Genomic DNA, 12,536 nt, shown 5'->3' on the forward strand with positions numbered 1-12,536 from the left:
CTGTGGACACCTAAGACAATCGATTTTTCAAGGGGATCGTCTCAACATAATTTGATAGGAAAAATAGTTTATAACGGTAATAGTGTTTGGGTTATTATCTCATCACTATGCGGTAGGTGATATATATTTGGATGTGCCTGTTTTTAGCTCGACTTTTCGAAGAAAAAGTAGAGCTATTGCACTCAATCCGGCGTAGGCGTCGCTGTTGGTTAAAGTTTTTGATAAAGTCAAATATCTCTGTTATTATCAAAGATATTGACTTGAAACTTAAAATACTTATTTACTATCAACGTCTACACCAGGAAAAAAGAAATAATCCCTATAACTCTGGTTTGAATTTTGACTGAATTATGCCCCTTTTTAACTTTTTAACTTTTTTGGTTAAAGTTTTTGATGAAGTCAAATATCTATGTTACTATCAAAGCTATTGACTTGAAACTTAAAATACTTATTTACTGTCAAAGTCTACACTAAAAAAAAAACAACAATCCCCATAACTCTGATTTGCATTTTGACAGAAAAATGCCCCCTTTTAAATTAGAACTTTTGGTTAAGGTTTTTGATAAAGGCAAATATCTCTGCTACCATCAAAACTTGACTTGAAACTTAAAATAGTTATTTACTGTCGAAATCTACACCAGGAAAAACAATCCTCATAACTCTGATTTGAGATTTGACAGAATTATGTCCCTTTTTAACTTAGATCTTTTTAGTTAAAGATTTTGATAAAGTCAAATATCAGAGGATGGGAGCAAACGAATTTTACTGTTGAAGCCCTAAGGAAAAAGACAACAAAGGGGAGAAATTCCCCGAAAAACTCTAAGTCCACTAAATATCATTACCAGATGTCGAAATACACCTTAACTTTGCAGGTACCATCCATGTTGTACCAAAGAAAAGTAGTCTCGGTTTTTACTTACGGCCAATAATAGAAAAGTTACAAAAAAAACCTATTTATAGTAACATAAAAGGAAGTGATTCAATATAAAATATTGTAAGTGAACAAAAAAGGAATCTGCCAAATAAAAACAAGAGTACCGCAATGCAAAGCAACATAAACACAATGTCTTGTGACCTTTAACCTCTAAGTGTGACCTTTACCATGAAGCCAGCCATGTGCTCTGCACGTTGTCTCAATGTGGTGAACATTTGTGCCAAGTTTTTTTTAAAAACCCTTCAACAGTTCAAGGGTTACACATCGCACTCGAAACAAGGTTATATGACCTTTGCCCCTAAGTGTGACATTGATCTTGTAGCCAGCCATCCAAAACATGCGCTCTGATAGACATTTGTGCAATGTTTCTGTAAAACCCTTCAACAGATCAAGAATTACATAGTGGACACGAAACAAAGACACATGACCTCGACCCCTAAGTGTGACCTTTACCTTAAAGCGAGCCACCTGATACAGGCGCTCTGCACGTCGTCTTGATATGGAGAACATTTGTATCAAGTTTGTTTAAAATCCTTCGAGGGGTTACAGAGCGGAGTCGACACGAAATTGCTAACAGACAGACGGGCACACAGACAGACAGACAGATTTATATGGAAATAAGCCCTGCTAGAAATTTTTGTCAAGGCTTCATTTCAAAATTCTAGTCCAGATTTCAATGATAGTAGGAAGTGCTTGGTATAAAGCCTTGTTGAACAATCATTGGCACTTCCGCTCGAATATTGTTCTCTTAAAACTCTTTTTGGATAAAATGAGTAGCAACCTATGTACAGGTCCTGCCACCAAACAATTTTTCACTGATATATGATCCTTGATGTTTACACTAAAGTTCACACAACACCGTTAAATTTTTTCACATAACACCGTTAATAAATTTCATAATATTCAGTAACAAAATTATTACTTAACATCATTTTTTAGAAACTTAATGTAAATGTAAAGTGTCATTTTAGTATACATTTCATTTCGCTTTTGTGAAAAGGTAAATGGTTATATATATTTTTTTAATCAGTTTCGCATAAAAGTAATGTTCTGACCTTTATAGAAATCATATTCTAAAATATAAAGAATCAGCATCAGAATATAGAGATGACAGCGTCAATAATAGTAAGTATAGGCATGTTGGCGAGCGAAGCGAGCCGAAAAGAAAAGAATGGACATTCAAGGTATTTTGGTATAATGGAAAATGGAAGCTTTGCCGAAAAGGGAGTGCGATCGCACCCGTCGCACTCCTCCCTTCCCCCCGCTGGCTACGCCTTTGCAGTATATGTTTCTTTGTTGTAAGTTAACATTAACTTCCCCGTTTTATTTTCTCAGCAAGGGAGAAAAATCGTTTTTATAATATCTCTCAAGCATGATGAGTACTTTAATGTATAAGAGACTGTTGAGAAAATAATGTAAAAAAGAGGATAACTTGTTTAAGCATATAATTGTAGTCACTGAAAATGAAATGCACGGTTTCTACCACTTTCATCCACTAGGGATACACATTTTGATAGTTAAAAAATCTCTACACTAGCTTAAAGTGAACTTCAGATGATCATCAAACTGTAATTACATGATCTCCGAACAGTCTAATTTCAATATGCACAGTTAATGGGTTTGACTTGTCACTATGCTAAAGCAACTTACAAATAGTTTGTTCGTTACATTTTTACATTTTCCGTGAAAAACAGCAACAATTACTTGCTGAGAACAGGTTAACTTGTATCGGTAAACAATCCAGGAACACTGCTTAGGCCAACTGCCTGCCGCTACATAACAGAAATACCGTAAAAAAAAAAACAAAAAACAAAAACGGCGCTTACCGAAACAAACCAATAAGTGAATAAATATGTTTGAAACGCTCCCTAGACAGTCCGCATTTGATGTTCACAGTCAGACTTCACATAAACCGACAATGTCTAATAGGGTGACTAACATTACTACAATCGATTGAAGTAACGGACCCGTAATGAATATATAGTTATATCAATAGTTAACACATTTCTTCTGCTTTATAAACTGTATATAATAGGGTGACTAACGTTACTACAATCGTATAAAGTAACGGATCGTAATGAATACAGTTAAATCTCCGTGCAATTACGCATTCTGCATATAGACTTTCGACAATATCCGTCTTGTGGCTTATACGAATTTGTTCAGCAGCCGGAGATTGCCGAAGTATATCAAGCGATTTCGTAGTCTCACGTAATTTGCCGATTGTCATCACGGGCCAATTTCCTTTATACTTAGCACGCACGAAATCACTTTATTTCATATTCATATTGAAATTACTAAGCAAATTTAAGTATTTTCTAACCTTGAAATTATTCACCGAATTTTACAGCAGTAAAGGGACGCTTTAAATAAAACTTGACAGAATCGTGCAGAGAACGCAACGATATATATACTTTAAATATTCTACTCCCCCCACCCCTTACAAAAAAAACAAAAAAAAAACAAAAAACAAAAAAACAAAAACAAACAACAACAAAAAAAAAACAACATTTGTCTGTGCAGGTCGACAGATATCTAGTCTGGCATGTCCTCATCGAACCTTAACTTCCTAATAAGAAGTTTATTAGGTGAATTTAACAAGTTTTAAATTGATAAGGACTTTTAGGGTCACAAACAGTAACACAGTTTGCGGGGCTAGATACACCACTCTTTCCGTTTTAAAAACTAATGTATCTTTCATCAAAATAATCGAATCATTATAAAAATGTTGATCTGTGACCTATCGAGGGTTGAGATAGAAATTAACTGCCCCTAAAGAGAGTGAATATTTTAAAATGATTCCATATTCTGTTTAATATTATGCTATAATTTATTCATTGATGATAGGACTGTTTTATGTCTATTTAAAATCCTCTGTTTCCATTTTTCCCGTAAAAGGTTGAAAATACTACAATTGACTACTTAGACCACCTCGCTATTAACTTTTTCACGTAAAAGGTTGTAAATACTACGATTCGCTACTTAGACCACCTCGCTATTTAATTTAACACTATTTTAGGAAAGTCCCATAAATGGTCTTAACAGAGGTGTAATAACAGAAATTATACTATATAGGAACTATATTGCAGAAAAAACACCAGACCATTAGTCGTGATGAAAAATATTGTCATTGGAAATATGTATGAAAATAAACATCGTGTTAGACGAGTTATAATAATTTAAACCTATATTTGTGAGGCTAAATAGTGTCGGCACCGAATATCCTTATCTCTTCAAATTATTATTGACGTATCTTCAGTTATAGTGTCTGAAATAAAGTACAGTTTGTGTAAATGATAATTAGTTATTAATATGTCACTAAGAACATTACAATAAAATTACAATAGTTTTCTGAAATCTTTTGAGGATTTATTAAAATTTCACATCACACGGAATTATCGTCATAGGAAACCTTCATAGCACACCCGAGCCATACGATTTCATACCGCACGCGACGTTTTACAATGGGTAAGAATCCGTTTTCTTATTTACAATGTGTGATGCTAATAAAAACAATTTATGACAAAAATATTTTAAGAAACGAATGTCTTTTAAATTTCATAAAAGTATATAAGATCCTAATTTCATATTCAAAAACATGAACAATTACTTCATAACAGTTTTTGTAAACATGTAATTAATAAGTAATTTGTATGAACAGTACTATGCATTAGGTTTAAGATAGTACAGACTGTATACATGTATAGATAAACTCTGTATAAATGTGTACTTACATTTAAAAACTGGCTGTTTTTTTAGACAATTATCTGTTACTGCATAATGATTGCAGCTTTATACGCAAACTTAATTTATGTATTTAGTGCAGTTAAATATATTTCATGCGAATCTTATACAATTTATGTAAATATCTATCTATAAGATATTTAACTGAAAGATGGCCATTAGATATCTTAAAAATATACTCTTGTTTAAATTTTCAGGATCAAAAGCATTGACACGGGTATTCCTCATGCAATCTATTTTCACCACATCACTTATTTTAGCAGGTAAGCCTACTAATTATACTACCCCTTCAATCTGACTAAAGTACATCTCCTATTACGCTATGCATAGGATCTGACAACGAGCTATTGATAGCCTCGTTCTGACGACCCTTCCGCTAGCCAATCAAAAGCTAACTTACAACGTACTGAGTATGACAGATCATTGTCATTGATGAATGTTTTAGCACTAATTCATGTTTGATCCAGTTAAGCCACACCCAATGCTTATATTTTGATTTGTCACTGGCAGTATCGGTGTAGGCACTACCAATGCATAAACGCCCATTTTCAAGTGTGCCGTGTATAGTCTATACTACATAACAGAACCTGATTGATCATCCCCATTGCATTTAACTATGTTTACCCTTCATATCGCAATTTTAGTTGTCACTTATCCAAAAAATGTCGGAGTGCTATCTGAAAAGTTTGTTATGTTATGCAGACGATATAAATATTAAAAACTATGTTCCCTATGGGAAATTCGCGTTCCCGTGTATGTCATATGGGAAAGCAAAACCCCATGGGGAAGTTGTTTCCCATGGGAAATGTCCGCATTCCCATAATAGAAAACGCCCTTTCCCTTGCTACCGTCAGTTTTTCTTTACTTGTCATTGCTTTAAAGATGTAGCAAAAATGTATGGAATAAATAAGGTAACATAAACCCTTTATTTTGACGCATAAGACATTTGCTTTAGTGTACAGAATATACTTGCTTTTACCCACTTATTCGCGTGGCAAAAAGAAACTGGCGTCAATTTTAAGCTGCAGTGTCATAGCACAGCTACTGATTGGCCACCCTTACCACACAGATTTCTAAGTTAATTAATCTGCGCATAGTCGGACTAGTACCGTTGTACTACTGAGCAAATTTCTTTTTTTTTTTTTTGTTATTTGATTTCTATTTTTCCAAATCTAATAAACATATTCCAATACCTAAAATCTTATTTGCTACACTTAGACAATAAGAGTGATCATCCCACTTTGGACAGTGATAAGTCGCCATATTTTGTGCTAATTAGTTCCATATGACGTTAGACTGATTTTCATTTCCATCTTTGGTAGCGTAACTTGATTGATCTCAGTTGTTGACTCCTCCTGTTTGCAAATACTAATAAACTTTGATAATGTGGCAGTTGAGTCCAATAAGTCCAGGGATGTTCAAAGATAATCCGTCATAGATCTATTGTAAAGCAAATATTGGATTTACCTGTATTGGAAAATAAACAGTGTCAATTGGATTTAGGTCAACTGCCACATTATCAAAGTTTATTAGTACGTCTGTATTTCATTCGGAGTGTAATATAGCATTTGTTCCAGGTTGTCTATTTCAGATGCACCGTTAGATTGTTTTAGTTGTACAGATATCACCAGTGTAGATGATTGTCACACTACAAAGACATGCTTACCTTCACAGGTATGGACATAACTATTATTGTTTACATACTCTTGAAGACTTCAAGCGTCGCAAAATTTCTTTATTATAAAGGGAGATGATTTATGTCCATTACCTATAAACAGGGTAAGTACACTAAGGCACTTCTTTTAATACATATATTTAATAGAAGCAATTATAACAGCACAAAGGTTTTTCATTCATGTTGGTATTCCCATAAACCAATACGAATTGTCTCCCAATAAACAAAAAAGTATCTTTGAAAATGATATTGTTTGCGTATGGAAACCGTTTATCTATGTATTGTCAATTTAACAAAAACATGTTGTTTTTTTTTTTTTTGTTTTTTTTTTTTTTTAAACTTCAAACCTAGTTACATTGGTTTTGCTTTCAGTCCGAGAGACATTTTGCTGGTATAAAATCTACAAAAAAAAAAAAAAATAAATAAAGTTTACAAAACAAACTATATTTATATCATTCACTTGAGTGTTCTGCCACTTTGCACTTTTTTATATTTAATTGCGTCTTGGAATATGTGAAGATACACTTACTAAATTTCTCGGTTTGGCGATATATATGCAGATATATACGAGTATCGATGTAAACTGCGGGGACCATTTTTCGATGATCTAGTGTAAAGATTTTACAGGGAGATGATATGATAGTTTATACATATTTATTGTCAAATAGTTTTACTTTATCTCAAACTGGCTGATATATTTTTCTAGTCGTGTTATACAGAAAAATACACGCAAGATGGCAACGCTGTCTTTACCTTGGGTTGCAAAGAAAAAGTGGTAAGAATTTTGAATACTTATGAATAACACAATTTGGATTGTTTTTCTTTCTTTCTTCTAGAAGGAAATATAAAGAACTCTCCCTAGTTGGTCTTTGCTTTGAAACTATCCCACTTTGTAATTTTGATATATGTAATGGTAAAAGTTATTGTACGCTAAAATTGCCTGGGGGCTTCCGTGGCCGAGTGGTTAAGGTCGCTGATTTCAAATCACTTGTCCCTCATCGATGTGGGTTCGAGCCTCACTCGGGGCGTTGAATTCTTCATGTGAGGAAACCATCCAGCTGGCTTACGGAAGGTCGGTGGTTCTTCCCGATGAAATAATGCACGAAAAGAAGAACAATTGCCTGGTGAAATTAATTTCCATTTTGCTTCCATTTTGCTGAGAGACATCTTTGCTTTTATATTTTAATATTTGTCAGGGGCATTCTTGAAGGTGCCACGAGGAGGTAACGATGTGATTATACTTATTTGCTGGAATGTAAGAACTTCGAAGCTTATTTTACGTCATTGCGCAGTTTTACGCTAAGGTATTGTTGTGAACAAACGCGTAAGGCAGCTTACCGCATACACCAATTCATTTCAATTAATATTGATATGTTCCCGTGTGATAAATACATGTTACACAAATTCGGTTTCAGTTTTGTCAAGGATTGGATGTGACTCACTTATTTGGTCGTAGAGAAACTAGCTGTACACAATGCTGTGCTCTACATGGATGTAACAAGTACCTATGTCCTCTGAGATTTACCGCCGCTCCACCTCCAGGTAACATTTTAGTTTACTTTAACAAGGACAAAAATCCTACAGAAACAAAAACATTTCAAGAATACCCCAAAATTTATGGGAAACAATATGACTGCAATTTCTATCCTGTGGCTGAATCCCAATTGCTTCGGTACAACCAGCCTTTCATACACAATTCTTTGCAGTTGGTGGTAACTATGGCAATTAGTGTGCCGATTTTTAATTCAATTTAGATGAATTTTGTTTTTGGCAAACTTCGAGCATCTAAGTGCATCTTGTTTCGCTTACGCCTGCCCGCTTAACTCAAACGGGAGAGCGCAGATCTACGGATTTCGGGGTCGTGAGTTCGAGCCCCGGGCAAGGCGTATGTTCTCCGTGACAATTTGATAAAAGACATTGCGTCTGAAATCATTTGTCCTCCACCTTTGATTCATGTGGGGAAGTTGGCAGTTACTTGCAGAGAACAGGTTTGTACTGGTACAGAATCCAAGAACACTAGTGAGGTTAACTACCCGCCGTTGCAAAGCAGAAATACTGTTGAAAAACGGCGTTAAAACCAAAACAAACAAACGAATCTTGTTTGACTTTTACAAGACTGAATTCATTTAGTACATGTGCAATTACTGGTACATGTACTGCAAGAGAATAGCCGAAACTCTCTCCTTCCAGTTGACGGGGCGTGGTCAGACTGGGGTCCATGGGAAAGATGCAGCTCAACCTGCGGCATTGGACTACAGTCAAGATACCGGAAGTGTGACAACCCGCCACCTGCATCAAATGGCAGACTATGCTTAGGAGACGCTAAAGACGTGGGTCTGTGTAATATACCCTGTACTGGTTAGTATTTTAGTAAACACTTACTGAATGTAGTTCTTACTTTTTCGAGATCTTAATGACCTTGTTATGAAATTACAAATTAAGGTAATTGTTAACGTTTGTGATAAAAACCTTTGTCCTTTAATGAAAAGGTCAGTTAGTATTAAGAACAATATACTGTAACTTTTAGTGGCCATTGGAGTCATAGTTTTAGTCTGAATTAATGGATATTTCTTGGAAATATAAATATGATTTTTAAAATCAAATTTAGGGGAAATTTATTTGTTCATTTGGATATAATGTCTTGGACTCACGAAATGTAGTCCAATACGAGTAGTAATCTTTTTAAGTACTTTATTGTTTTTTCGCAAATTATGCAAAAACAATAGCTGACACTAATGGTGACAAATGCCCCGCAGCGCCTTGACCTTTGACCTGGTGACACCAAAGTCAGTAGGGGTTTTGTACTCAATAAGCACTATCAGCATGTGAAGTTTGAAGGTCCTGGGTTTAGTGGTTCGCGAGTAAAGTGCCTTCATGCAAAAAGTTAACGTTGTGACGAACGAACGAACGGACGGACAGTTGAAAATAAGATTTGTATAGAGTCTGCAAGATTCAGGTAATAATGTTTGTTAAAAGTCTGTATTTCAATTTATTTAGATCCCGTATTCTCGACGAAGACGACCAAAATTGCAACTTCCGTTACAACTACGGTAACAACGTCACGTTACAATGACGGCGTTACATCTACGTCAAAATACTTCACAAACGATCTCACACAAGCTCGTAAAATCACAGACATTTTTCATTTCTCTTCAAATTAATTGAGATCAGGCTGTTATTTTTAGTCCGTTGGAATAGTAGAGTCTATTTAATGTTGATATTCTTTCACAAAAGAGTGCCGCATACTGACTTACGGAAATGCTGATGGTTTTACCCAAGTGGCCGTACATGTTTCTGAAACGATGCACAGAGATGCACCTGTGGTCTATCACCATCATCAAAAGCTTTTAACAGTCGCCATATAGCCTAATTTGTGCTGCTGTGACTTAGCCCAGAAAAAAAAATAATCCAGCTTAAACCAGTGCTATGACCAGTGCTCAAATAATTGGGGATGTTGCACATTTATACCTTTCATTACCTCCCTTGAACATGACTGGGTAAACGCGAGTCTGTTATTGATTTGCTTAACTGCGTCATGTGCTTCCAAAGGATCTAGGTACTGATTATTTAATTGCGTTGCTATAATGCTTGTTTACATTATTCACTGTAGCGCACTTGTTTAGCAGTGTGATGGATATTCAGTTAAAGCTGGGTATCTCGAATTCCAGGGGATCGAGATAATTGGAATTCGACATAAAATGATATTTTGTGCATATTCGAGATAGCCAGAATGTTTAGATAAGCGCGTTCGAGATAAGAGCACAAGAAAAATTTACGTTGCTGTTTTGATGTTATTAAACATCGACTTTTTTTTAAAACTTGTATTTTCATTTTCTTAACTTACTTTTTTTTTCAAAGCTGGTGAGTGTAATGATTTGATAGACTGCTCAGGGTATTACAGACCAGAAGCATGCAATGGTATATACAGTCCGTGGGCGCATCGATATTGTCCAGCTCATTGTGGGTTTTGCCCAAGTAAGTTACCATTTCAATAATTATAATAAAAGGTAATTTGCATATCTGCTGTGGCCCAATGGATAAGGCACCTTCCCTGCAATCAGGAGGTCGAAGGTTCGAGCGCTGTCAGAAGTGGGTCTTGTTACTGAAGAGAGACCGGTTGGTGAGTCTCCAGCTAGTTAAATAATGGTTACCGATTGCCTATCTGCCTGGTGCCTGGCATTGAAAAATAGAAATCGGGAAGTAACGCTGTTCAATGTATGTAGGTGTCTTATAAGCGAAATTGGCTGGCCCTTTCAGTAGAGGTGACACAAAAATAAACAAACACTTTACTTTACTTTACTTTTACTTGCTTTATTGTCGTTAACGTTTCATGTAGTGAAAGTAGCACTATGATAATATCACAGAGAACATAGTCGTGATGAAAGTTTTTCCAGCAATGTTTTAGATAGATAGATAGATTTATTTCAACATAAAATGTCCAGTTACATGGCAAGTATGGCATTAATACATACAACAAACAATAAACGATGTATGAATTGATATAGCCATGTCAATCCACATTATATGTCAAGGATAACAAAAAAAAAAAGAGTTAAAAGAAACTCCAATGTGGTCCTTGAGATGTAGTATTGTATGACATAGGAAGATATCAATGAACGAGAATTATTCTGAGTTGCCATGAAACATTAAGACCAGACTATCTATCTGAACATACTGAAAACTTACTTAAAATATTTAAAGCAAATGAAAAAAAATTAAACATTTAAATGACTAGACTATCTATCTGAACAACTTGAAAACTTACTAGAAGAAAAAAAAATGTTTTATAGCAGCACTTTCGTTATCGCAAATAATTGAGCCGTGCCATGAGAAAACCAACATAGTGGGTTTGCGACCAGCATGGATCCAGACCAGCCTGCGCATCCGCGCAGTCTGGTCAGGATCCATGCTGTTCGCTTTTAAAGCCTATAGCAATCAGAGAAACTGTTAGCGAACAGCATGTATCCTGCCAGACTGCGCGGATGCGCAGGCTGGTCTGTTTCCATGCTGGTCGCAAACCCACTGTGTTGGTTTTCTCATGGCGCGGTTCAATTAATGATAGGAAACCATGTCCGAGTGATTAAAATATCTGGCTTCGAAAAACTTTCCCCTAACCATGTACCGAAATTCGCTTAGAGTGTGGAAGTTTGTCTGCAAAGCCAACAGAAAGGAAAAGGAATATTTATCTCCAATATTTATACTTTTGTTATCAGCTGAGGCCTAAACTTAGAGCATATTCAATTTTTTCCATGAATATTCAGTTTCATAAGTAAGGGTTTATTTTCTATTTGATGACAAAACCCCCATACTTATGAAACTTCATGAATATCCTCCTTTTTGCCCATCAAATCTTTTTATTCTAATCGGAAAGTTTTATTGAAGATTAATTTCAAATGCTGTAGATAAGAACAGTATCGAAAATAGAAAACTGAATATTGTCTTTTACGCTAGTTTTATATATATTCAGCTGTTTCAACGCCTCCCTGTATAGATACGATAGACAATTGTAAGGAGTACCAATCAGACGTCTGTACCAATCAAGCATTTTGGCAATGGCGAGAATCACATTGTAGAAAATACTGCGGTCTATGTTAGTTCATTTGACATCTCAACAATGCAGGTGTTTTGACATTTTTGAAAATTACTTTGACATTGTTTTATGTATCTTTAAAGAAATAAATGATGTTCATTGGCAATATATTTTCCTTTCTTCATCACGGCCTGTATAATGATAGCATTTTTGTTTGAAAACGACGAAAAAGGCTCAAGCTTTCTTGCAATATGGATGTTTTACCTTGCTTTCTGTGCAATAAGTAGTTGGAAAGCTGAAAACCAGCTACATTGTAACCTATCGAAATTAGCCCTAAGAGACCCTTTCTTAATAAATGTTGTTTGCTGTGGATGGTATACTTCAGAATATGTTCTATACAATGTTTCGACATGGATTGTAGTCACAAGTTATTGAATGTTTACTAGACCTGTGAGAAGTACAGGAAGGACGCCTGCTGAAGAAAATAATACTATTTTATTCAAAACCAGGATTCCTGTCACAAAATGGTGTAGTTGTTTTTTTTTTATTAATTTGGCCTAGGAGTATATTAACGTTACGACTGTTCAAAGTTAAGTCATAGCCTCAGATCTTTCACGGTTATATTGAACAGTAGCATACTAAATGGGCTGCTG

At 35.2% G+C, this 12,536-nt stretch overlaps 1 protein-coding gene across 2 annotated transcripts; it reads left to right on the top strand.

Moving 5' to 3' along the window:
* The first annotated feature begins 4,033 nt into the window (after positions 1 to 4,033).
* LOC123538910 (thrombospondin-1-like) lies at positions 4,034 to 12,043 on the top strand. 2 transcript variants are annotated; one of them, XM_045323319.2, is made up of 9 exons: positions 4,045 to 4,402; positions 4,876 to 4,941; positions 6,270 to 6,352; positions 7,060 to 7,128; positions 7,769 to 7,895; positions 8,544 to 8,711; positions 9,351 to 9,476; positions 10,212 to 10,328; positions 11,821 to 12,043. In XM_045323319.2, exons 1-9 carry the CDS (start codon positions 4,399 to 4,401, stop codon positions 11,946 to 11,948), a joined length of 888 nt encoding a protein of 295 aa, XP_045179254.1. In that variant the 5' UTR covers positions 4,045 to 4,398; the 3' UTR covers positions 11,949 to 12,043. The 2 variants fall into 2 exon arrangements, with proteins under 2 accessions (XP_045179255.1, XP_045179254.1); XM_045323320.2 differs by lacking the exon at positions 9,351 to 9,476 and having other exon boundaries at positions 4,034 to 4,402.
* The last annotated feature ends 493 nt before the right edge of the window (positions 12,044 to 12,536 follow it).

The sequence above is a fragment of the Mercenaria mercenaria genome, chromosome 18, assembly GCF_021730395.1.
Source record: "Mercenaria mercenaria strain notata chromosome 18, MADL_Memer_1, whole genome shotgun sequence".
NCBI lineage: Eukaryota > Metazoa > Mollusca > Bivalvia > Venerida > Veneridae > Mercenaria > Mercenaria mercenaria.